A 27,128-nucleotide genomic window follows, 5' to 3' on the forward strand; every position below is an offset into this window, starting at 1 on the left:
TTCGTTGTGGGGGCTTTTCTCTAGTTGTGGCGAGCAGGGGCCTCGCTCTCTTCATGGCAGTGCTCGGGCTTCTCATTATGGTGGCTTCTCTTGTGGTGCACTTGGGCTCTTAGCGCACAGAGGCTTCAGTATTTACGGCACATGGTCTCAGTAGTTGCGGTTCCTGGGCTCTAGAGCACACGTTGAGTAGCTGCCGCGCACAGGGTCAGTTGCCCGTGGCATGTGGGATCTTCCAGGACCAGGGATCAAACCCATGTCTCCTCCATTAGCAGGTGGAATCTTTATCACTGAGCCCCCAAGGAAGCCCTGTTCTCTGTGCCTGTGAGAGGGATGACCGGTTTTTAACGCCTTTCTGATTTGCTCAGGCCTCTCCCCTTGCCTGCAGTTTAGGAGTACTGCCACTAGGTGGCTACGTTGGGTTACACTTCCTTGCCTTCCAAGCCGGAAGCCTGGTTTTACAAAGATTCAAGATGGTTTCTGATGCCACGAATTTTTCTCATCCAAAACAGGACAAAAATGAAATACAGTACTTATTTAGTGCAAATATACCTTAATAAAATCTTAAAATATCTTCAGTGTTTTAAACTCATCTTCAATAATAACCTTGTTTTAAAATTGCTCTGGAAATTTGTTTTCTACTTCTTAAAATTCTTTGGGATTCTAAGTCTGTTTTGAATTATTTATATGGTAAATGTTTTCACTCTTAATGACAAGACACTGGTGGAAGAGAAGTACTAGCTTCTCCATTTGCCAGTCTGAACACTTATAAACATGTTACAGTGTCTAATGGTTGATATTCTCTAAGCAGCAGGTCACAGAACACAAAACCATAATGAAAGAAGTAAGTTTTATTGACTTCTGACCACATACTAGGCATTTTTCTTAAGTTACATGTATGATCCCTGTGTAATCTCTGCAGTAACTCTATAATGAAGGGACTATTATTATCACATCTTAGAGTTGAGGAAGCTGAGGCTCAGAGAAACTAGGCAGTGTGATCCAGTTCCATGGTTATTAGCAGCAAAGCCAGGCACAAACCAAGTGGCGCAGTGCCAGAGTCCATCCTCCTGACTCACATGACGTACTGGACTGGGGATTAAGAGAGGAAATTTCCCAGAATGCAAGAAAGGTATACAAGAAGATGAAATTATGAAAGAAAAGATAAGAGACATGAAGCTGTTCTGGAAGAAGAGCCTGAGGAAGAGGCTGAGAAGCTGAATCCTCAGTTTAACAAAACGTCCCAAGCAGGATTTAAGAAATAAGACTCCTGCCTGGACACATCACATCACAGCAAAAGAACAGAACATCAAGGAGGAGATAAAAATGTGTGAAGCAGTGCTCCAAAGCCTTGAGCTGCCTTTATCCTTCCCCTCCACCTCATCCTTAACATGTCGTTAGTTTGGATTAAGGGTGGCTAATCATTATTGAGACCACTGTGTGCCAGGCACCGTGTCAGCACATGCAATGCATTGTCCCAGTTATTCCTGAAACAGCTCCCTAAGGGTAAATACTTTTATCGTCCGTATTTTATAGATGAGGTAATTAAGCGTTAGAAAAGATGTGCGAGCTGAAGCCAGGCCTTGAACACAGGGTCACCTGACTCCAGAATCCATGGATGATACACCACTCAGCTCTGATGTGGAAATTGCTCCTGTGGCCTCCCTTCTGTTGTTGTCGCTCACACAGAGGGCCCATTTACTTTCTGTCACTCAGGCTGTTTCAGGGGTCTTTCACTGACCAGTGTGTCTTTTGTCTCCCCTTATGTGTGCTTAGTTGCTTGGTCGTTTCCAACTCTTTGAGAACCCATGGACTGTAGCCTTCCAGGCTCCTTTGTCCATGGGATTTTCCAGGCAAGAATACTGGAGTTGGTTGCCATTTCCTCCTCCAGGGGATCTTCCCAACCCAGGGATCAAACCCCAGGGTCCTGTGTCTCCTGCATTGCAGGCAGAGAGCCATTGGGAAAGCTCCATTGAAATACCTTTTAGATCTGATGGTGTCAGCCTCTGAGAACATAGCGAGCAGTCTGATCCTGCAACTTCCTGCTCAACTTCCTAGGCAGCCTTCACACTGTCTACACTGTGGCCTCAGACTGCTTCTGCAACTCCTTCTACTCAAATCCCTCTCTTCTTCCCCTCCCCCTTCTGTACCATCCAGCTCTCAGATTGCTGGGACCCTTCTCCCTGCTTGCTGTTCCTCAGGCCTTCTCTCCCTTCCCACCCCAGACAGGACTTTCTCTCGAAGCCTCCTTGGTCGTCTCACTTGTAATTAATAGCTCGGTTTTTTTTGTTTTTTTTTTTTCTTTTTTGCCTATAAAACTTTGCTTCTGTTCCTATTGTTAGCAATTTTTCTACTCTTTTAAATCTCAGAATGAGTAACATTTACATTTGTTTCTCACACACACACCACATTGTAAACTCCCTGAAGAAGTGACCACATTTTATGCCATGTTTTCATTCCCTTTTCCTCCCATCTCTGGCCCCTTTGCAGTACCTACCTAGCATGGACCTGGCCCAGAGTGGGCCTTGAGTAAGTGCTTGTTGAGTCACTTACCTGCACTAGTGGTTTGCCCACTGTCTAAAATTATAAAATTGCTTTTGTCCAGTCTTACCAGTTTTTTAAGTTGCATAAGCAGCAGAGGAAATTGTTTATGGTTTACTTCCTCTGCTGCTTACACAGGGGAAATGTACCATACTTCAGTTGCAGCCCTCAGCCTTGGTAGTTGTGGCACATGGGCTTAATTGCTCCACAAAACTCATGTTATACTTATATTGCTTATATAAACTGCTTATATCATTATGTTTCTAAGGGTTTTCCCACTTTTCCTAAGTATTTTGTGAGTGAAATTGATTTAGAGCTAACCCTCTTTCCTTTCCTTGATTCTACAGAATGTTGATGGCATGTTTTCTTTTCATGGTTTCCACTGGAACATTGCATACAGAATACTCAAAAACAAAATATTCAGATATGTTTCTATATAATTTACAGTAAAGTCTGCCTAAAAGCATAGTTATCTACATTTGTCATATGAGCAAATTATGTACAAAAGATAAATGAGGCAATGTAGCTCATTCATTAAGAACAGAGGCTCAGAAGCTAAGACTTTCTTAACTTGTATCTTTAGTTTCTTCATCCATAAAATGAAGACAATAATAGTAGGTTCTTCATAGTGTTGTTATGAGGAGTAAATGAGTTAACCCATTAAAATTCTGGTAACAGTGCTGGCACAGTCTGTAAAAGTTAGCACCTGTTAATGAGTGAAGTAGACAGGCTCCAGAGAGGAAATATGGAGGGGAGAACCCTAAGCTGACAGGCAGACAAGTATTGAGAGCAGGCAGTGCCTTGACTGACTGTCGGTCACAGAATGTCTTTCTTGGATCTTAAGGTGGAAATGACTGCTCATGAAATGCCTTCATGTGAGTGTTACTTTCACCATCAGTAGCTGCTTCTTCAGATGTGAAAATGAGAAGTCTTTGTTATTACATGACTAGAGAAAATGCATGAGTTCTTTAATACTGTGGAGGGAATACAAGACAATATACCTAGGCCTGAAAGAGGATCCTGGGCACAGGAATAGAATACAGTGAATTTTATAACATTCATGAAAGAAATGTGTGTTGAACTGATTTAAACAGTCTCTCTTCTCTGGATTTTCAGAATGACATTCCAAACAAATTTGAAATGAAACTTCGCCGTGCAACTGTTCTTGAGGACTCTTACAGGAGGATTATGGGGGTGAAGAGAGCAGACTTCCTCAAGGCTAGACTGTGGATTGAGTTTGATGGTGAAAAGGGACTAGATTATGGAGGAGTTGCCAGAGAATGGTTCTTTCTGATTTCAAAGGAAATGTTTAACCCTTATTATGGGTTGTTTGAATATTCTGCTACGTAAGTACCTTTTCAATGGCTGTACAGAAAAAAAAAAAATCACTGTTTTGAAAATAACAGAGTAATGTGATGGGAGGGAAATGTAAGTCACAATGTGCCAGAAAAGCAGAGAGAGTAACTAATGTTGTTTCAGAAATAACTTTTAAAAGTTATAGTGAAATATACATAACATAAAATTTAACATTCTTATCATGTTAAGTGTATTCATTGTTGTGCACCCATCACCACCATGTACCTCCAGAACTTTTTCATCATCCCATACTGAAACTGTATCCTTTAAACATGATCTCCCCCGTTCCCTGGCATTAACCATTCCACTTTCTGTTTCTATGAACTGGACTATTCTCAGTATCTTGTATAAGTAGAATCATACAGTATTTGACCTTTTATAACTGACTTAATTTCATTAGCATAGTGTTCTCAAAGTTTATCCATGTAGCAGTATGTGGTAGAATTTCCTTCCTTTTGAAGGCTGTGTAATATGCCATTATGTGTCTATACCACATTTATTTATCCATTTAGCTTTCAGAAACATTTGGATTGTTTCCACCTTTTGAACAAAATGACTGTTTTTAAAACCATTAAATCCAGTGGTCTAATATGGTTGTAATAGAGTTGAACAACTGTAAAAAGAGGGAGACAATTTACAATTACTTGTCATATTAAAATTTTTATATGAAATATAGAAAGGAGCATTTAAATGTGGTTGTCTTTACAGGGATAATTATACCCTACAGATAAATCCCAATTCTGGACTGTGTAATGAAGATCACCTCTCTTACTTCAAGTTTATTGGTCGGGTAGCTGGGATGGCAGTGTATCATGGCAAACTGTTGGATGGTTAGTATTTTTTTTAATTGGAGGATAATTGCTTTACATGTTGTGTTGGTTTCCACAATACATCAACGTGAATTAGCCGTGTGTGTGTGTGTGTGTGTGTGTGTGTGTGTGTGTGTGTGTATATATCTCCCCTCCCTCATGAGTCTCCCTTCCACCCAACCCCCCACCCTACCCCCCTCAGTTGCCACAGAGCTGAGCTGAGCTCCCTGTGTTATACAGCAGCTTCCCACTAGCTATCTTATTTTACACATGGTAGTGTATATGTTTTTTTTCTTTCTTTTTTTATTCATTTTAATTGGAGGCTAATTACAATATTATGGTAGTTTTTGCATTACATTCACATGAATCAGCCATGGGTGTACATGTGTTCCGCATCCTGACCCTCCCTCCCACCTCCCTCCCCATCCCATCCCTCAGGGTCATCCCAGTGCACCAGCCCTGAGCACCCTGTTTCATGCATCGAACCTGGACTGGCAATCTGTTTCACATATGATAATATACATGTTTCAATGCTATTCTCTCAAATCATCCCACCCTCACCTTCTCCCACAGAGTCCAAAAGTCTATTCTTTACATCTCAGTCTCTTTTGTTGTCTTGCATATAGGGTCATCATTACCATCTTTCTAAATTCCATATATATGCGTTAATATACTGTATTGGTGTTTTTCTTTCTGCCTTACTTCACTCTGTATAATAGGCTCCAGTTTCATCCACCTCATTAGAAGTAATTCAAATGCATTCTTTTTAATAGCTGAGTAATATTCCATTGTACTACAGCTTTCTTATCCATTCATCTGCCGATAGACATCTAGGTTGCTTCCATGTCCTGGCTATTGTAAATAGTGCTGTGATGAACATTGGGGTACATGTGTCTCTTTCAATTCTGGTTTCCTCAGTGTGTATGCCCAGCAGTGGGATTGCTGGGTCATACGGCAGTTCTATTTCCAGTTTTTTAAGGAATCTCCACACTGTTCTCCAGAGTAGCTGTACTAGTTTGCATTCCCACCAACAGTGTAAGAGGGTTCCTTTTTTCTCTGCATGCTCTCCACCATTTATTGTTTGTAGACTTTTGGATAGCAGCCATTCTGACTGGCGTGAGATGATACCCCATTGTGGTTTTGATTTGCATTTCTCTGATAATGAGTGATGTTGAACATCTTTTCATGTGTTTGTTAGCCATCTGTATGTCTTCTTTGGAGAAATGTCTGTTTAGTTCTCTGGCCCATTTTTTGATTGGATCACCTATTTTTCTGGAATTGAGCTGCAGGAGTTGCTTGTATATTTTTGAGATTAGTTGTTTGTCAGTTGCTTCATTTGCTATTACTTTCTCCCATTCTGAAGACTGTCTTTTCACTTTGCTTATAGTTTCCTTTGTTGTGCAAAAGCTTTTGAGTTTAACTAGGTCCCATTTTTTTATTTCTGCTTTTATTTCCATTGTCTGGGAGGTGGGTCATAGAGGATCCTGCTGTGATTTACGTAAGAGAGTGTTTTGCCAATGTTTTCCTCTAGGAGTTTTATAGTTTCTGGTCTTACATTTAGATCTTTAATCCATTTTGAGTTTATTTTTGTGTATGGTGTTAGAAAGTGTTCTAGTTTCATTCTTTTACAAATGGTTGACCAGTTTTCCCAGCACCACTTGTTAAAGAGATTGTCTTTTCTCCATTGTATATTCTTGCCTCCTTTGTCAAAGATAAAGTGTCCATAGGTGCATGGATTTCTCTCTGGGCTTTCTATTTTGTTACATTGATCTATGTTTCTGTCTTTGTGCCAGTACCATACTGTCTTGATGACTTTTGCTTTTTAGTATAGCCTGAAGTCAGGCAGGTTGATTCCTCCAGATCCATTCTTCTTTCTCAAGATTGCTTTGGCTTTTCAAGGTTTTTTGTATTTCCATACAAATTGTGAAATTATTTGTTCTAGTTCTCTGAAAAATACTGTTGGTAGCTTGATAGGGATTGCATTGAATTGCTTTAGAATTGCAATAGATTGCTTTGGGTAGTATACTCATTTTCACTATATTGATTCTTCTGATCCATGGACATGGTATATTTCTCCATCTATTTGTGTCACCTTTGATTTCTTTCATCAGTGTTTTATAGTTTTCTATATATAGTTCTTTTGTATTTTTAGGTAGATTTATTCCTAAGTATTTTATTCTTTTCATTGCAATGGTGAATGGAATTGTTTCCTTAATTTCTCTGTTTTCTCATTGTTAGTGTATAGGAATGCAAGGGATTTCTGTGTGTTAATTTTATATCCTGCAACTTTACTATATTCATTGATTGGCTCTAGTAATTTTCTGGTGGAGTTTTTAGGGTTTTCTATGTAGAGGACCATGTCATCTGCAAACAGTGAGAGTTTTACTTCTTCTTTTCCAATCTGGATTCCTTTTATTTCTTTTTCTTCCCTGACTGCTATGGATAAAACTTCCAAAACTATGTTGAATAGTAGTGGTGAGAGTGGGCATCCTTGTCTTGTTCCTGACTTTAGGGGAAATGCTTTCAATTTTTCACCATTGAGGATAATGTTTTCTGTGGGTTTATCATATATGGCTTTTATTATGTTGAGGTATGCTCCTTCTATGCCTGCTTTCTGGAGGGTTTTTTTTTTATCATAAATTGATGTTGAATTTTGTCAAAGGCTTTCTCTGCATCTATTGAGATAATCATATGGTTTTTATCTTTCAATTTGTTAATGTGATGTATCACATTGATTGATTTGCGAATATTGAAGAATCCTTGCATCCTGGGGATAAAGCCCACTTGATCATGATGTATGATCTTTTTAATATGTTGTTGAATTCTGTTTGCTAGAATTTTGTTAAGGATTTTTGCATCTTTGTTCATCAGTGATATTGGCCTGTAGTTTTCTTTTTTTGTGGCATCTTTGTCTGGTTTTGGTATTAGGGTGATGGTGGCCTCATAGAATGAGTTTGGAAGTTTACTTTCCTCTGCAATTTTCTGGAAGAGTTTAAGTAGGATAGGTGTTAGCTCTTCTCTAAATTTTTGGTAGAATTCAGCAGTGAAGCCTGGTCCTGGGCTTTTGTCTGTTGGAAGATTTCTGATTACAGTTTTGATTTCTGTGCTTTTGATGGGTCTGTTAAGATTTTCTATTTCTTCCTGGTTCAGTTTTGAAAAGTTATACTTTTCTAAGAGTTTTTCCATTTCTTCCAAATTGTCCATTTTATTGGCTTATAGTTGCTGATAGTAGTCTCTTATGATACTTTGTATTTCTGTGTTGTCTGTTGGGATTTCTCCAATTCCATTTCTAATTTTGTTGATTTGATTCTTCTCCCTTTGTTTCTTGATGAGTCTGGCTAATGGTTTGTCTATTTTATTTATCTTCTCAAAGAACCAGGTTTTAGCTTTGTTGATTTTGGCTATGGTCTCTTTTGTTTCTTTTTCATTTATTTCTGCCCTAATTTTTATGATTTCGTTCCTTCTACTAACCCTGGGGTGCTTAATTTCTTCTTTTTCTGGTTGCTTTAGGTGTAGAGTTAGGTTATTTATTTGATTTCTCTACTGTTTCTTGAGGTAGGCTTGTATTGCTATGAACCTTTCCCTTAGCACTGCTTTTACTGAATCCCATAGGTTTGGGGTTGTATTTTCATTTTCATTTGTTTCTATGCATATTTTGATTTTTTAAAAATTTCTTTTGTGATGTGTTGGTTATTCAGAAGTGTGTTGTTTAGCCTCCATATGTTTGTATTTTTAATAGTTTTTTTTTTTTCCCCAGTAGTTGACATCTAATCTTACTGCATTGTGGTCAGAAAAGATGCTTGAGATGATTTCAATTTTTTGAATTTACCAAGGGTAGATTTATGGCCCAGTATGTGATCTATCCTGGAGAAGATTCCATGTGCACTTGAGAAAAAGGTGAAATTCATTGTTTTAGGGTGAAATGTCCTATAGATACCAATTAGGTCTAACTGGTCCATTGTATCATTTAAACTTTGTGTTTCCTTGCTAATTTTCTGTTTAGCTGATCTATCCATAGGTGTGAGTGGGTTATTAAAATCTCCCACTATTATGGTGTTACTGTTAATTTCCTCTTTCATACTTGTTAGCATGTGCCTTACATATTGGGTGCTCCTATGTTGGGTGCATATATATTTATAATTGTTATATCTTCTTCTTGGATTGATGCTTTGATCATTATGTAGTGTAGTATCCTTTTTTGTCTCTTCTCACGGCCTTTATTTCAAAGTCTATTTTATCTGATATGAGTATTACTACTCCTGCTTTCTTTTGGTCTCCATTTGCATGAAATATCTTTTTCCAGCTCTTCACTTTCAGTCTATATGCGTCCCTATGTTTGAGGTGGGTCTCTTGTAGACAGCATATATAGGGGTCTTATTTTTGTATCGGTTTAGCCAGTCTTTGTCTTTTGATTGGGGCATTCAATTATTGATATTCAGTAAGGTAATTATTGATAAGTATGGTCCTGTTGCCATTTACTTTGTTGTTTTGGGTTTGAATTTATAAACCTTTTCTGTGTTTCCTGTCTAGAAAAGATCCTTTAGCATTTGTTGAAGAGCTGGTTTGGTGGTGCTGAATTTTCTGAGCTTTTGCTTGTCTGTAAAGCTTTTGATTTCTCCTTCATATTTTAATGAGATTCTTGCTGGGTACAGTAATCTGGGTTGTAGGTTTTTCTCTTTCATCACTTTAAGTATGTCCTGCCATTCCCTTCTGGCTTGAAGAGTTTCTATTGAAGATCAGCTGTTATCCTTTTGGGGATCCCCTTGTGATTTATTTGTTGTTTTTCCCTTGCTGCTTTTAATATTTGTTCTTTGTGTTTGATCTTCATTAATTTGATTGATATATGTGATGGGGTGTTTTGCCTTGGGTTTATCCTATTTGGGACTCTCTGGGTTTCTTGGACTTGGGTGGCTATTTCCTTCTCCATTTTAGGGAGGGTTTCAACTATTATCTCCTCAAGTATTGTCTTATGGCCTTTCTTTTTGTCTTTTTCTTCTGAGACTCCTATGACTTGAATGTTGGGACATGTTACATTGTCCCAGAGGTCTCTGAGGTTGTCCTCATTTCTTTTACTTTTTTCCTCTCTGCTTCATTTATTTCTGCCATTCTATCTTCCACCTCACTTATCCTATCTTCTGCCTCAGTTATTCTACTGTTGGTTTCCTCCAGAGTGCTTTTGATCTCAGTTATTGCATTATTCCTTATTGATTGACTCTTTTTTATTTCTTCTAGGTCCTTGTTAAACTTTTCTTGTATCTTCTCAATCCTTGTCTCCAGACTATTTATCTGTAACTCCGTTTTGTTTTCAAGATTTTGGATCATTTTTACTATCATTATTCTGAATTCTTTTTCAGGTAGACTCCCTATCTCCTCCTCTTTGGTTTGGTTTGGTAGGCTTTTATCATGTTTCTTTACCTGCTGAATAGTTCTCTGCCTGTTCATCTTGTTTAGGTTGTTATGTTTGGGGTGGCCTTTCTGTATGCTTGAAGTTTGTGGTTCCTCTTTATTGTGGAGGTTCCTTCCTGTGGGTGGGATTGGATGAGTGGCTTGTCAAGGTTTCCTGGATAGGGAAGCTTTCATTGGTGTTCTGGTGGGTGGAGCTGGATCTCTTCTCTCTGGAGTTCAATGAAGTGTCCAGTAGTGAGTTTTGAGGTGTCTGTAGGTTTGGTGTGACTTTTGGCCACCTGTATTTTTGTGCTCAGGGTTATGTTCTTGTGTTGTTGGAGAATTAGCTTGGTATGTCTTGCTCTGAAACTTGTTGGTTCTTGGGTGGAGCTTGGTTTCAGTGTAGGTATGGAGGCTTTTGGATGAATTCTTGTTGATTAATGTTTCCTGGAGTCAGGAGTTTTCTGGTATTCTCAAGTTTTGGATTTAAGCCTCCTACCTCTGGCTTTCAGTCTTATTCTTACAGTAGCCTCAAGACTTCTCCATCCATATAGCACCGATGATAAAACATCTAGGTTAATGGTGAAAAGATTCTCCATAGTGGGGTAAACCCAGAGAGGTTCACAGAGTTACATGAAGAGAAGAGGGAAGTGGGAGATAGAGGTGACCAGGAGGAGAAGAGGGGGTATCAAAAGGGGAGAGAGCAGTCTAGCCAGTAATCAATTCCCTATTTGCTCTCTACAGTCTGGAACACTCAAGACAGTTTCATGGAGTTCCATAGAGAAGAGAAGAGGAGGAAGGAGATAGAGGTGACCAGGAGGAGAGGATGGGGGAAGTCAAAAGGAGAGAGACCAGTCTAGCCTGTGATCAGTTCCCTAAGTGTTCTCCACAGCCCAGAACACCTGAAGAGATTCACAGAATTAAGTAGAGAAGAGAAGGGGGAGGGAGGAGATAGAGGTGACCTGGGGGAGAAAAAGGAGTGTCAAAAGGGGAGAGAGCAATCAAGCCAGTAATCACACTCTTGAGTAAAAATGGGTACTGATGATTGAATTCTTAAAGGTACAGAATTGATAACAAATACCAAAAAGCAAAGATTAAAAATCTAGAGTGAAGGTTAGACTCTCAAAAATACAGTATTAAAAAAAATCGCAAAAGTTATAAAAAAAAAAATATATATATATGAAATGTGCTTTAAAAATAGGGTCTTTTTTTTTTGCAAGATGATAGTAGGTTTTAAAAAGGAAAATTAAAGGAATAATAAGGAACTTAAAAATTAAAAAATGATAATAGTAAAATATATCTAGGAATGTCTCTGGAGCTGTTGAGGGCAGTGTGGGGTCAGTTCAGTTTCAGATAGTTCCTTGTTCCAGCTTATACTTCTTCCCAGGGTCTATGCTGCTGCTGCTGCTAAGTCACTTCAGTCGTGTCTGACTCTGTGCTACCCCATAGACGGCAGCCCACCAGGCTCCCCCGTCTCTGGGATTCTCCAGGCAAGCACACTGGAGTGGGTGGCCATTTCCTTCTCCAATGCATGAACGTGAAAAATGAAAGTGAAGTCATTCAGTCATGTCCAACTCTTTGCGACCCCATGGACTGCAGCCTGCCAGGCTCCTCTGTCCAGGGATTTTCCAGGCAAGAGTACTGGAGTGGGTTGCCGTTGCCTTCTCCCACAGGGTCTATAGGTCCCTTCCAATGTAGCCAATGCTAACTACAGGGTTTTAATCTGTTGCACTTGTCACTTCCAAAGTGGTTCCCTCTTCTTTATTTTGGCTTCCTCTGTTTGCAAGTCTCTTCAGTATGTAACTTCTGCCCTGATACAAGGGGGCGAAAGTGGTCATTTATTTAGGCTCACTTGTTCAATTGTGCTGTGGGGAGGGAGGAACACACTGCAAACAAACATCACTGCTGTGTATGGGGAGTGCTCACAGTGTCTTTGCCACACTGGGTTTGCTCCCACTCACAGCATGTGTGCTTTCCTGGTCTACACTGCTCAGGCTCCAGGTTGCTCTGCAGGGGAACTGTCTAAGGCGGCCCTAGGTTGTGTGCACTTTACAGGTCTAAGCCACTCAGGTTCAGGTTCTCGGGTACTCCACAAAGGCACAGACTTGGTTGGGCCTGCGTTTTGTGCCCTTCCCTGGTCCGAGCAGCTCAGGTAACCAGGTGCTTGGCGAGTGCACACTCCCCAGGTGGGGCAGTGCGTCTTATCACCTCCCCCATCCTAGACGCTCAGTTTCCTGGGTGCGCAGTGGGAGCGCCGTCTCGGGTGTGCCCTGTGTCTCCTCTGGGGAGCTGATCTCTGGCTGCGACCCTGCTGGCAGATGTCAACTGTCCAGGATCCCAGAAAGACTTGGTTAGCAACTGGGAGCCTGCTTGCAGTGTGGTGGAGGATGCCATCTCTGGGGCCGAGTTTGCCCCTTGCCTTCTGGCTCTGGCTGTCGCCCGCCTGCCTCTCTGCCTCCGTGGAGGATGGGCTGGTCCACTGTTGGCTAGCTCTCCTCTGGTATTTGCTCTTTGTTCTGTGAGCAGACCCGGCAGTGCCTTAGGTTAAAGCTTTTTGCCGGAAAGTTCTTTCTTGTTCTTTCCTTTTTTTTTCCCTCTCTGGCTATCCCTTGGTTTGGGTTGCTATCTCACGTTAGCTCCCTCAGATTGCCCTCAGGGCATTCAGGCCCAGTCCTTACCCTACACAATGCAGCCCGCGTCTCCCTGTTCAGCCCCCACTTGCTGGTGGCAGACACCAGCGTCTGGGCTACTTCTCCGCTGGGAGTTGCAATTAGGCGCGTAATCTGTGGGTTTTATTTATTTATTTTTTCCTCCCAGTTATGTTGCCCTCTGAGATCCCAAAACTCCCCACAGACCTGCCGGTGAGAGGGTTTCCTGGTGTTTGGAAACTTCTCCTCTTTTATGACTCCCTCCCCGGGATGGGTCTCCATCCCTAACTCTTTTGTCTCTCTTTTTATCCTTTTATATTTTGTCCTACCTCCTTTCAAAGACAATGGGCTGCCTTTCTGGGTGCCTGGTATCCTCCGCCAGCATCCAGAAGTTGTTTTGTGATATTTGCTCAGCGTTCAAATGATCTTTCAATGGATTTGTGGGGGAGAAAGTGGTCTCCCTGTCCTATTCCTCTGCCATCTTAGTACCACCCTCTGTTAGTGTATATGTTTTAATGCTACTCTCTCAATTCATCCCACCCTCTCCTTCCCCCACTGTGTCTGCAAGTCTATTCTCTATGTCTGTGTCTCTATTCCTTGCAAATAGGTTCATCAGTACCATTTTTATAGATTCCATTTATATGCACTAATATACAATATTTATTTTTCTCTTTCTGATTTACTTTACTCAGATTGTTAATATTAAGCATAAAACTTTTTGGTATGTAATTATCTGGTTTCTTTTGCTTGGTAATCATTTTAAATATATTTGATTTTTTGCAAGGTTTTTTCATCCGTCCATTTTATAAGATGATGCTGCACAAGCCAATAACACTTCATGATATGGAATCAGTGGTATGTTTTTTTCACTTATCATATAAAGTATAATTTAACAGGCAACTGAATATCTTAAAGACTTACTTTTTAATGATGAAATCAATGGATGTTCTGAATATAAATGAACATTTCCCCCAACATTTTATTTGGAAAATTTACTAACATATAATAGAGTTGAAAAAGTTTTACAGCGGATATGTGTATATCTACCACCCAGATTCCACAATTGGCTTTTTATCCATACTTACTTTATGACATACCTATCCACATGCCTGCTCCCTATCTATCAACCCATCTTATTTCTTTAATGCATTTCAAAGAAAGTTTCAGGTATGAGTAAATTTCTCCCTAAATACTTCAGCATGCTATATACAATAATTTTGTGTGTCTGTTGTGTCAGTATTTGAATTGTGATCATTTGTGATGAATGACATGTTTTCAAACTGGCAGTCCAAAGCAAAGTTTTGAAATTAGGCTACTACATAGAAACAGAAACCCAAGAATTAAATCCTTGACTATACCCTTATAACCCATGCTGAATAGCATCATAGAAATGTGTAGAACACATGGATTCCAAGGCCTCTTCCATGGCACCAAGTCCCTTTCTCATGACATATTATCAGTATGAACATTATGTGCACGCATGCTTAGTTGCTTCAGTCGTGTCTGACTCTTTGCGACCCTATGAACTATAGCCCTCCAGGCTTCTCTGTCCGTGGCGTTCTTCAGGCAAGAACACTGGAGTGGGCTGCTATGCCCTCCTCCAGGGGATCTTCCCAACCCAGGATTGAACCTGCGTCTCTTATGTCTCCTGCATTGGCAGGTGGGTTCTTTACCATTAGTGGCACGTGGGAAGCCCCTGAACAGTATAGTTCTTTATAAATCATAACACTGCATAGTTATTGGAGTTAGAAAATTAAGGTTCTGTATTTAATTTGAGATTTTTCTTCAATTTAGGGCCAAGTATAAATAGCAGTCTCCTCAGAGTTACTTAATCATTTCAAACACAGTCTCATTGGCCATATGGACTGGTGCTGAGAGCCCCTGAATGTCATGGAAGTTAGGATATATCTCAGAACTGACCCTTTAACTGGATAATAAAAATCTGTACCTCCACTGCTTCCAAACAGAAATAGACTTCTAAACTTTTAAGCAGCACCATGCTATTGATAAATGCTTTTTTTTTTTGGCCACACCCTGTGGCATGCTGGATCTTACTTCCCCAACCAGGGATGGAACTCGCACCCACCCTGCAGTGGAGGTATGGCATCCTAACCACTGGACTGCCAGAGAAGTCCCAATATCTGTATTTATACTCATGTACTTACTATTCATCTCTTTTTGTAACGTGTGTGTGTGTGTGTGTGTAAAAGAGATCCATCTGACCTTTTCGTCTTTTGTCCAGTTATTCAGACCTTCGGTTACTTTCTTTGCAGATTCAGGTATCTTCTTTCTGTACACAAATTTTAAATATGCAATTTATCCCATCTAGGATAGTGAGTATTACAATTCATTAAGATGGATTCTTGAAAATGATCCAACAGAATTGGACCTCAGGTTTGTCATAGATGAAGAACTTTTTGGACAGGTTTGTAAATTTTGATTTATTTAAATGGTACATAAATTGTGAAGCTTTAAACTTAAGTTTAATAACTTAAGCAAAATTTCATAAATTTAGACATTAAATAATGCATATACTCAACACATTTCTGCATTCTATTTTAAAATTTATTTTCCTGTAACAAAAGCTGTCTCTCAGAAAGAATTTCTGCTTCTTTGACTTTTGACTCATTCCATACGTATTTTAGTAAAACTAATATTTCAAGTTTCCTTAGCTTTTGAGTGGATTTAATTTAAAACACCAGGCTTCTTGTATAACTGTAATATGTATACTTTATTTTTTTCACTAAAATAATGTACAAGGTATCATGCTTAATTTCAGACACATCAACATGAGTTGAAAAGTGGTGGATCAGAAATAGTTGTCACCAATAAGAACAAAAAGGAATATATTTAGTAAGTATTTTGTTATACTTTACTATTTTTAGTAAATACTTCACTGGAAATAATTTTGTACTTCTTTCTGTGAAGATTCTTTGTATCTTCTTTTTCTTTCTCTAGAGTCAGAGTCTCAATATTCTTTTCTATAACAATTCTATACTTTTACTCACTCATTCAGTTTTTGCCTTGGACTTAGCTAGTCTTTATTTTTTGTTTCTAACCAGAATAAGTGTACCTTAACATCTTTTCTTATTCCCTGTGAAAAAGATAAAATGTTTTCTTTCTTCTAGTCTTGTAATACAGTGGCGATTTGTAAACCGAATCCAGAAGCAAATGGCTGCTTTTAAAGAGGTATTCATTTTCTTTTGTTTCCTATCCTATAGTTTCAAAGCACAGTCCATTGTCATATCAGAGAAAAAAGGGACCTTATTGTATCAGAGAAAAAAGTAGTATGTGATTTGCTTTTTAAAGCCATCTTGAATTATGTTTTCATACTGAAGTAAAGTGTTACTCGCTCAGTCGTGTCCAAGTCTGCAGTTCCACGAACTGTAGCCCACCAGGCTCCTCTGTTCATGGAATTCTCCAGGCAAGAATACTGGAGTGGGTTGCCATTTCATTCTCCAGGGGATCTTTCCCACCCAGGGATCGAATCCAGGTTTCCTGCATTGCAGACAGATTCTTTACTGTCTGAGCCACCAAGGAAGCCCATGTTTTCATACTGAAGTGAAGTGAAAGTCACCAGTCATGTCTGACTCTTTGCAACCCCATGTACTATACACTCCATGGAACTCTCCATGCCCAAATACTGGAGTGGGTAGCCATTGCCTTCTCCAGGAGATCTTTCCAACCCAGTGATCAAACCCAGGTCTCCCAGATTGCAGGTGGACTCTTTACCAGCTAAGCCACCAGGGAAGCCCAAGAATACTGGAGCGGGTAACCTATCCCTTCACCAGGGGATCTTCTTGACTCAGAAATTGAACTGGGGTCTCCCGCATTTACCAGCTGAGCTACAAGGGAAGCCCTTGTTTTCATACTAACAGAGTATTAAATGAATAGATGTTGAGTTAAAAAGCAGTCATTCAAGAAGTCCATGCAATAAACAGTCCTCCGTAGCATGGATCCCCCCTCACCTTTTATAGTCCCCTCCCCTCACCTTAAGTAAACATAGGTGAACAAAGGGACAAGAGCGTGGAATATATCAGCAGACCCCAATCTTTTTGGCCCCAGGGACTGATTCATGGAACACAGTTTTTCTGTGGATCTTGGGGTCAGGTGGAGGGATAGTTCAGCAGTAATGCAAGTCATGGGGAATAGCAGATGAAGCTTCACTGGCTCGCCCACCCCCACCTCCTGCTGTGTGGCCCAGTTCCCCAGACCAGCACTTATTCATGCCCCAGGGGTTGGGAACCCCTGAAAAGTGAAAGTGTTAATCACTCATCATGTCCAACTCTTCTCAACTCCATGAACTGTAGCCCACCAGGCTTCTCTGTCTGTGGAATTCTCCTTGCAGGATTACTGGAGTGGGTAACCATTCCCTTCTCCAGGGGATCTTTCCAACCCAAGGATTGAACCCAGCTCTCCTGCATTGCTGGCAGATTCTTTACTATCTGGGCGACTAGGGAAGCCCCTGGGAACCCCTGGAACATGCCGTTTATGTCTTTTCCTAAATGGAATCATGCCATACATGTTGGTTTGTGACTCTTTTTCTTCTCTTGTCAAATACTTATTGGAGGTGTTTTACATATCAAGATACATAGTGACCTTTCTTTGTAGCTGTATTTTATTCATCATGTAAATTCATAAGTCACTTAAAGTTCCAAATTGATGAACATTTAGGCTGTTGCCAGGGCACTCATTTCCTAAGCTAATTAAAAGTCTTCTGTTAAATATCACACACTTTTTCATTTATTCAATACTGAGCACTGACCGTGTGTCTGGTGCTATGCAAGGCAAAAGGATGTAGGTCCTGTTGTCGAGGAGCAGAGAATCTAAGGGTGAAATGGACCAGGGAAGCCCATAGTACTAGGTGAGCAGAGAAGAAAGGTAGAAACCAGAACAGGGAGAGGTGGGGGCAGGGCCATGGGAGGGGTAGAGGGATTGGCCAGCCACAGAGAAGAAGGAAATACAGTTCCAAACAGAGGGAGCGGCACATGTAAAGTCTAGTAATAAGACAAACTGGGCACACATTAGAGAAAATACAGGCAGTTGTACTGGATGAGAGGATGCAAGTGTTAATTGCCCAGTCGTGTTTGACTCTTTGTAACCCCATGGACTGTAGCCTGCCAAGCTTCTCTGACCATGGAATTCATCAGGCAGGAATACTGGAGTGGGTAGCCATTCCCTTCTCCGGGGGATCTTCCCAACCAAGGGATCCAACCTGGGTCACCTACTTTGCAGGCAGATTCTTTACCATCTGAGCCAATGGGGATGCAAGAGGTGAACTAAGTCTGGAGAGATGGGAGGAACCAGATGATGAGGGGCCTATTTGTTTGGTGTTTTCTCTGAAGTCCAGTGAGGAAGGAAGGTGGCATTAAAGACTGCTAACAATAAAATACCAAGATTCAGTGTATATTTTGCTCAGATTTTTCTGGAAGTGATATGAATGAATAGTAAGCTAGAGGAGGGCAAGACAAGCAGCAGAGACTAGTTGAACAAGTGCTGGAATCACCCCAGGGGAAATGATCAGGACAGTGGGAACGGAGCTATGCATGCACATGAATGATACTCAGGAAAGGAGATTTATAGCTCAGGGTGATTTAAAGGATGGAGATCTGGGGACTGTCTGCTTTCTGTGAAGCTGTGGACTAAACAAGATGGAAAATTCAAAAGAATGGTAAGAATGGTGAAAGTGGATGGCCACACATGGGGATGTCGGAACACCAACATTTAAGGAATGGACAGGAAGAAAGGAGACATCAGAGAAAATCAGCAAAGGCAGAGACATACGAGGAAAACCATCAACAGCAGACAGTTTCAAGAACAAAGGTATTGTCAACAATATCATAGTATAGAGAAGTCAGATAAGATAGGGAACTAGTAAGTATTCCTTAGATGTAGCCATAAAGTTGTCTTTGACTTTCTCCAAGACAGTTTCAGGGAAGCATTGGTGAAGAGGTCAGATTGCAGTGGTTGAGGGATGAGGGGGAGCAAGTGGATTTGGTAATGTGTAGTAACACTGTCCAGAACATGGGTGTGAAGAGAAGAAAGAGGGGTTTGCTTTCTTATTTTGTTTTGAAAGTAAATATGGCTTGAACAAATTTAGATGCATCAAGAGTGAGTTAATAGGCACTTGCCTGATGGTCTAGTGGTTAAGACTTTGCCTTCCAATGCAGGGGGTGCAGGTTCCATCTCTGGTTGGGGAACTAAGATCCCACATGCCTCGTGGCCAAAAAACCAAGACATAAAAGCAGTATTGTAACAAATTCAATAAAGACTTGAAAAATGATCCACATCCCCCAAAAAATCTTAAACAAAAAAAAAAATGTGAGCTAGTAAAGGTTTGGTGAAGACATCCTTGGGGAAACAAATGAAGCACAGAGAGGAAGTGGTCCCTCTCTCCACTGCAATGGGGACAAGACCCTCATGGATGTTGGTGCTAAGTGGGGGTGCAGAATGTTGAAGGGAATTCCATCCAGCAGAACTGCTTTTATTTTCTCTCTCAAATAGAAATTGTCTGCTGTGAAGGGTGACGTGGAGAAGGAAGCTTGAAAGGTGTAGGGTGGTTTGAAAATAACCACTTTGAGGAATCAATGGGAGAACAAACGTGTACTTTCTTGCTGACATTGAAATGTCAGTTAAAGAGCCCATGAACCATGTAGGGGTAGGAATCTGTGTGGGTATGGGATTTCTCCATTCCCACCCAGAAACTGAAGTATGGAATTGTCCATTGACCCCACTAACTAGGGTTTTAAATATATTCTTTCTTCTAGGGGTTTTTTGAACTGATACCACAGGATCTCATCAAAATTTTTGATGAAAATGAACTAGAGGTAAGAAATATTGCTTTTATCTTAAAACAGGACTTTTGTACCCCTGATTTTTCTTGTCTACAGTTTGACATGTCTTCTTATGTAGCTTCTGATGTGTGGCTTGGGAGATGTGGATGTGAATGACTGGAGAGAACACACAAAGTACAAAAATGGCTACAGCATAAATCATCAAGTCATCCAGTGGTTTTGGAAGGTAATAGAAGGTTTCCCTTTTCTTATGTTACTTTTTGATAGATTCAGTCATATTTACCTATACTAGTGGATCACATATAGATAAGACAAAAAATATATTGAGTGGGCCAGAAAGTTTGCTCAGTTAGGGAATATGTTATTCAATTAAGTTCTTGGTGAAAATGAAAAATATGTTTTTAAATTTTACTTTTAAACCAAATGAACTTTTTGGCCAACCCAGTACATAGCCCCACAAAAATTGTTTTTTATTTTGTACTATATACATTTACCTTCATACATACTTATTTGTAGATAAGTAAAATGTAGTAAGTGGCAGTATTAGCTGAGAGAGAGGCTCTTGGTTCCTTACTAAAGAAGGGATTCTTCAAGGGAACTTGTAACCTGCAGTGTATTCTCTGGGACTCCTACTTGGCTCCTTGGAATGTGATAGAGAAATGGGTATGCCAGTAAATACAATTTTTAAATAATAATTCCAGTAAATAAAAAATTTTAAAAAGCCACATAGTCACAGCCAAGAGGAAATTTTGTCACTTTGTTAGGCTATAACCCCATTCTCAACAGTTACCATGAAGCCTTGGAAATGGAGTCTCAAGAACTTTGTAAACCACCATAAACACAATTTGAAGTAAAGGAAACATGCAAATTTCACAAGTGATGATTCAGACTCTAACTAAACTCTGGTAACATATTTTTAAGGGTAGTTTTGTTAACATTTTTTCCAGTGATGTTCCTAAATGCTGCTTATATTTTATGCAGGCTGTTTTAATGATGGACTCAGAAAAAAGAATACGATTACTTCAGTTTGTCACTGGCACATCCCGTGTGCCTATGAATGGATTTGCTGAACTGTATGGTATGGATTTTCCGTAGATCATTTAAAAATGGAGCTGATGCCAGTTGTCTTTTTCATGACTGACTAGTCTTCAGTCTTCTTTCATGTATACAAATATTTAATTAAAAAGAATTCATAGTTTTAAATGATTACAGTTAGATACACTGCAGAAGATCAAAATATATGGACACCTTCTATTTTGTTGTTGTTGTTTGTGGTTCAGTTGCTAAATCATGTCCAACCCTCAACCCTTTGCAAGCCCATGAACTGCAGCATGCCAGGCTTGCCTGTCCTTCACTGTCTCCCAGAGTTTGCTCAAATTCATGTCCACTGAGTCAGTGATACTATCTAACCTTCTTATCCTCTGCTTCCCTCTTCTCCTTTTGCTTTCAATCTTTCCCAGCATCAGGATCTTTTCCAGTCAGTCAGCTCTTCACATTAGATGGCCAAAGTACTGGAGCTTTAGCATCAAAGTACTTCAGCTTTAGCAGAAGTCCTTCCAATGAATATGCAGGGTTTATTTCCTTTAGGATTTACTGGTTTGATCCCCTTGCAGTCCAAGGCACTCTCAGTAAGATAGCAAAAGAGAAAACTGAACACAGGAAATGATTCAAGTTACTTTCCATTCTTGAATTTTAGATTTGATTCCCATTCTGCATTCTGTTACAGAAAAAACATTGCTGTGGTGCGATGGTTTAAGATAGACAGCATATAAAGTTCCACAGGGTACTAATAGGTGTACAACAAAATACAGAGTGTTTCATAGTAGAATACATTTGGGGGAAAGAATGGAATAAAGAAAGTCAAATATTCTGTTTATTGGAATGGCATGTACTTGCTTTTAAAGATATCAAGAAAAACAACTCTTTCAGAGGAGGTATAGCCAAGATCGGAGCCCTTCTATCCCCTCCTTGGCCTATGTGGTTTCCTTGTTAAGCTTAACTGAACATCTGTTTGCAGAACCTGTCAGGCAGCTGCCTCTTCTCTCCCAAGGAGAAGGATGAGACTATAGAGTTGCCACTCAACAACATGCTCATTCCCCACCTGACTGGGTTTGTCTTTCCAGTGGTTTTCCCTGACTTCCATTCCATTCTCTCCTCCTGCTCTTTGACCAGTCAGTAGAGAAAAATCAAAGCAGGGCAAGCACCCTCTCCATCTCTAGCTCCACTGTCCTCTTATATGCAGCCCAGACCTACAGTCACCCACTGATGGCATGCATTTTTTGGAATTTGGAGGAGATATTTCACATACAGGCTTCCCTGGTGGCTCAGATGGTAAAGAATCTGCCTATGATGGAGGAGATCCAGCTTTGACCTCTGGTTCAGGAAGATCCTCCGGAGAAGGGAATGGCTATCCACTCCAGTATTCTTGCCTGGGAAATTCCATGGACAGAGGGACCTGGCTGGCTACAGTCCATGGGGTCGCAAAGATTCAGACACGACTAAGCGACTAACACAGTATCTCATACACAGGTCCAGAGTTATTAGTGTTAGACTATAAATTCAAATTCTTATGAATTTACAAAAGAAGTAGAAGTTGCTTCAGAATGTTAATATTACAATACAGTATTATCTAGCCAATAAAAAGTATGTTACGGGGACTTCCCTGGCAGTTCACACTAGCACTGCAGGGGTTTGATCCCTTCCACTTGGGTTTGAGCCCTGTTTGTGGAACTGGGATCCCATATGAAGTGTGGCTTAGCCCCCCAAGAAAGAAGAAGTATGTTATATTTATATTGGTTGACTTAATAGGGAGTGTTTCAAATGGAGTGTTCAGGTGAGAGAATCAAGAGGCAGGAAAATATGGAAAATACAATGACAAAAGTACTGAAATTGTAACTGTAGATATAATTGTGATGGGTGATGTGTGAACAGCAGTGCTTTTTGAGAAAACAGTAGTATGGAAAATAGTATTTTTAGTACTGCTTCTGACAGTTATACTCTCACACACATATTTGGATATGAGTCTGAGACATGGAGAAAAGTATGGAAGGTGACTCATCAGGTTGTTAGCATTGATGACCTGGGAGGTTGAAGGATGTTGAGAATTGCAAAAGGAATAATTGAATAAAACTCCAAAGGAAGAAAAAGTTTCTAAGAATGTTCGTAATAAGAGAAAAATGTAGCATGTATAAATGAACACATGCACATAAAATTCTATGCATATGCAGAAAAAGATTAATGATAGGATGTTTACTTAGATTTAACAGTGGAATTTCAGGTGATCTTTACGTCTTTTATTATATAATCTTACTGCAAAAAAATAAAGCAATAGAGAAAAATAATCAGAAAAAAATTAAAGCTGTTTTCAGTGGAACTCAAAAAAACGCCCATTTTCTGTGTACCTATGATAGAGGTGGTATATGGAAATGCAGGGCTGGGGAACAGCAAAAGTCCCATTAGACATGCCCCACAGGTCAGAGTGATACCTGTGATACAGATGAACTGATAGGAGTCCTCATTTCGTGGCTGGACAGTAAAGTCATCAGCCCAAGACAGCATTATTTCTTTCGAATTTAAAGAAACTAGATGAATTATCTGTGTGTTTTAAGTTCTGCATTAGCAAAAGTGAGTTGTGAAATGTTCAGGAGCTCCTATAAAGGCTAAATGAAACCAAAGTAACTTCTCTTCCTTGTAGGCTCAAACGGACCACAGTCATTTACAGTTGAGCAGTGGGGCACACCTGAGAAGCTGCCAAGAGCTCATACCTGGTAAGCAGTTTCTTTGACCCTAGAGAACCAAGTCCTCAGAGAGAGAAGGTCCTTTCACAGTCTAGACACAGAAGGTCTAGTTCCCTCTGTGCTTTGTTGGTGGCAGATAAGGAGGTGGGGGATGGGAGGGAGAGGATGGAGAGACATTAAGACTAACTCAGGAACAGGTGTTTCTTTACCAGGCAGGCTTGGGCTTTAAGTCCAGGTAGCTGAACACTGGAGAGACACATCTGAGCTGTTGATGATATGTTGCCTCCTTCACATGAATGATAAGCCATTCCACAAAGGCCTAGAACATTCCCTCTTGAAGGTTCAAATGACAGGAACCCAAACATTTGGAGGTCAGGGTGGAGGTCAGAGGTCACCACCAAGAAGTCCGGAAGAGAGTCCGCACCTTGAGTCCAATCCTAGACCTTCCTTCTCCCTAAAGAGAAAAGGTCTTGTCCTGTTGTTGGAACATTCTGTCACAAATAGCTGCACTGTGAATAGTTTGCCCTGGGAGCTTGCTTTGTCACTTTGTCACTGTCCGTCATAACCAGCTTCTCTCTGTTCTTTCAGCTTTAATCGCCTGGACTTGCCACCCTATGAGTCATTTGAAGAATTATGGGATAAACTTCAGATGGCCATTGAGAACACTCAGGGTTTTGATGGCGTTGATTAGATTTTAAGTAATCATTTATGGTGTTTTACTGCCACTTTTTTTTAAAGCAAGATCTTGACTTAAAATTTTCCAAGGAACTACTAATCCTTGGCCATTGATGCTTCTCAGATATTGGAGAAAATCATGTCAACGAATTAGAAGAACTAGTATGACAACTTTTCCATTATTTCATTCATTTTAGTAATGTGTTGCATTTACATAGTGGTTTTGTTCTATTTTGAGTTCACACCCAAGGATTGAGTTCACACCCAAGTCCTGTGTGCCTGAAATCGTGAGTTTTGTCCTTAGATTTACCTCTTTTACAGTATTTGCCAGGCAGTTCTTTCTTAAACTACTGAAATGATAACTGTGAATACCTGTGATAAGTGTCATGTGTGAAAAGTGTGATTTTTTTGAGAAGGAGAACTGAAATTTGGGGAAAAAAACTTCAATACTGAGTACACGACAATATATTCAGTGCTGCCTGCAGCTAGTTATTATTTTTTAGACCTGCCTACTGCACATGCAGTAGCAGGTTTTTGGAAAAATATTGGAAAGTGTGTAACCTATATTTTCAGTCAACTGATTCACTTACAAAAAGCTGTTTACTTCTTCATTTTAAAAGTATTTGGCTTTTGTTAGTACGCGGTTTTACTAAACAAGGTAGTTCGTAGGACATGTGAAGCAAATTCAGATTTGCGAAGGTTGAAAGGTATCAGTGCCTCCCTCTTGCCTGTATATCCTATGGCTCATTGATAGAGCCATTACTCTTTACTGTTTTCATTTAGTTAAAAGAATTCCTTCTTCAAACTAAAGCTCGACAAAGCAGTATTCCTAAATATGCCTTGAAGAACTAAGTTAAATGTATAATACTTGCCTTTACTAGTCATTCTTTACACTTGCACAATTATGTAGTACTTATATGTTTACAGGGTTTATTATGTTTACAGATTAAGCTAATTTCTGTAGTTGCATTTTTATATTTTTAGTATTTCACTTTAGTCAAAAAAACCAAATAATTTGTTAAAAATTACCAAAGAATAGTTACAGTGCATCATTTTAAATTTATTACCATGTTTCTTATGCTTTTTAAAAAACTGTTTACTATGAAAATATTTTGCTATAAATCCAAAACTCTTTAGGCAAAATGCTAGAGATAGACTTCTACTTTAGCTAAATAGAAGTACATAAAAATCCTGTGCGTGCATTCAACAAAGGTTTACTGAATGCCTGTGATACGCATAGCTCTGTCTAGGCCAAGGGGTGAGAGTTGCCAGCTTCAAAGAAATCCATCCCCATCCTCAAGGAACTTAGAGATGTGTAAAGGAATTTTGAAACAATCAAAAGTCAGGGTGAGCAGAATAAGGCAAAAGGGAAAGTGTTCCAGTGCATCTGCAAAGGTAAAGTGTGCCAAGGCTGTATTTATATATTTTATACCTGTATTGGAATGATTGTAGAGAAAAATGCTCTTGAAAAAAGTTAAAGCTATTTCTCAATATGGTATTTTGGTGATTTAGGGATAATTGTAAATATATGTTATGAATCTTCTTAAATACACACACACACACACTCCAAGAGGTGTAAAAAGTGTATCCGGCTGTTGGTTACAGTTTGCTGGGGTCTAATACCATGTGTACTTTTCAGCACCTGGTAGGGATCTCATAAGTGACAGAAGCAAAGCCACTTTCCAAACATCATATCAGCAGCCCAGGTTAGAGAAAGTAATTCACAGATCCATGCACCCTCTGTCTTATCTTCTTCTGTGTTAACCAGCATTCAGGGGAAACGCCCTGCTTTTATCACTTACCAAATGTTTAAACTGAAGCAACATACTTCACCTCTCTGGGTTCCTGGTTCTTCATCTGTCAAAGGAAAATAACCACGCATGCACGCTCTCATTGTCATGTAAGATTGTTGTCCGTTCCAGAGAGATGCTCTGTAAAGTTTCATACAATCAGAAGGTACTTTGTGCCGGCCATCAGATTTTGTCAAATCAGGTGTGAACATGAACCACACTCCCAAAGAGAAATCTCTTCATTTAAACATGAATTGACTGCTAACAGACAGGGAAGGATCATCTCTGGTATTGAATATATACAAATATATGTATACATATTTTTATCTGTATATGGATCTTACCATCAGAATTCATTTTCTCTACATGAGCAAAGTAGTGTTAAGATGAGCCAATGCATTTTGGAATGTTCTCATTATGTAGAACTGAACATGAAAACTGCTTTTGTTAAAAAATGATTTTACCACATGATTGTTTAAATATCACTTCTGTCAAATATGGCAGATTTCAGAGCTTGAGAAAATATATAGCTTGCTTTTCATCTGACTCATTCACTTGGGTGATTCTGTGACTCAGATAAAACAGCATGTTAATAAGACCAGACACTCCCACCAGCACCCAGCCACAGACCAGCATCTGCTTCATTTTCCAGGTATGCAGTGATGGTCTGAAAGGAGCCTGAATCAAGCAACACAGCCCCTCATCCCAAACAGCAAAGTATCTCAAAACTCATTCTGCAGCTGGAAGTAAATAGGGTCATTTTCTTAAAGCAAGGATGTCATTTTTTTAGAACTTATAAGCACATAATTTTAGCCTATATTTTCTCTGTAATCAAACAAATTTTAATGGACATAAAATTGTATTACAAATGTGTTTCATCCTAATTTAAATGGTTTTATTTGTTTTCGTTTTTTATTTATAATCTGAAATTCCAGAGAATTATCAAGTCAAACAACTCTTTTGAATTATAAGCCACTTGACATTGTTTTCTAAAATCTTCTCATATGGGAAAATATTACCAAGATCAATGTATCAAAATTTATTGCATACTTTAAAATATAAAACCGTTTTAAAAAATCTTGATACCATAAATAAAGTTCTATTCTAGCAAAACCAAAAACTGTGACTTATTTTTCAAATAGAACTGTTTCCAAGCCATTATCCTTGGTGATAGCTTCTGATACAGTTCTTTGCAGCAACACAAAGAATTCTCAAGATGACCTTGAATTTACAGCAGATGACGTAGCATGATTATAAACTCAACTGCAGAGAATCTCCACTTTACAGACAAATCATGTTCCCAAAATCTGGTTGTTAGTAAATTATCCAGAAGACAATGTAATAGTACACAAATGTACTAGATTTCAGACTTGCTATTCATTCAAAATGGGCACAA

The 27,128-nt window shown here is 39.5% G+C and overlaps 1 protein-coding gene across 2 annotated transcripts in view; it reads left to right on the forward strand.

The window, feature by feature from the left end:
• The window catches only part of NEDD4 (neural precursor cell expressed, developmentally down-regulated 4, E3 ubiquitin protein ligase), a 146,036-nt gene extending 119,184 nt beyond the window's left edge, over positions 1-26,852 (forward strand). For both annotated transcript variants that reach the window (XM_027553934.1, XM_027553933.1), the window contains 11 exons: positions 3,655-3,884; positions 4,603-4,724; positions 13,521-13,591; positions 15,066-15,161; positions 15,516-15,589; positions 15,865-15,925; positions 19,504-19,563; positions 19,649-19,756; positions 20,512-20,608; positions 23,225-23,297; positions 23,856-26,852. In XM_027553934.1, coding sequence (XP_027409735.1) covers positions 3,655-3,884; positions 4,603-4,724; positions 13,521-13,591; positions 15,066-15,161; positions 15,516-15,589; positions 15,865-15,925; positions 19,504-19,563; positions 19,649-19,756; positions 20,512-20,608; positions 23,225-23,297; positions 23,856-23,958 — 1,095 coding nt within the window. In that variant the 3' untranslated portion in view covers positions 23,959-26,852. The remainder of the gene's footprint in view (positions 1-3,654; positions 3,885-4,602; positions 4,725-13,520; positions 13,592-15,065; positions 15,162-15,515; positions 15,590-15,864; positions 15,926-19,503; positions 19,564-19,648; positions 19,757-20,511; positions 20,609-23,224; positions 23,298-23,855) is intronic.
• The last annotated feature ends 276 nt before the right edge of the window (positions 26,853-27,128 follow it).

The sequence above is a fragment of the Bos indicus x Bos taurus genome, chromosome 10 (genome assembly GCF_003369695.1).
Source record: "Bos indicus x Bos taurus breed Angus x Brahman F1 hybrid chromosome 10, Bos_hybrid_MaternalHap_v2.0, whole genome shotgun sequence".
In the NCBI taxonomy this organism is placed as follows: domain Eukaryota; kingdom Metazoa; phylum Chordata; class Mammalia; order Artiodactyla; family Bovidae; genus Bos; species Bos indicus x Bos taurus.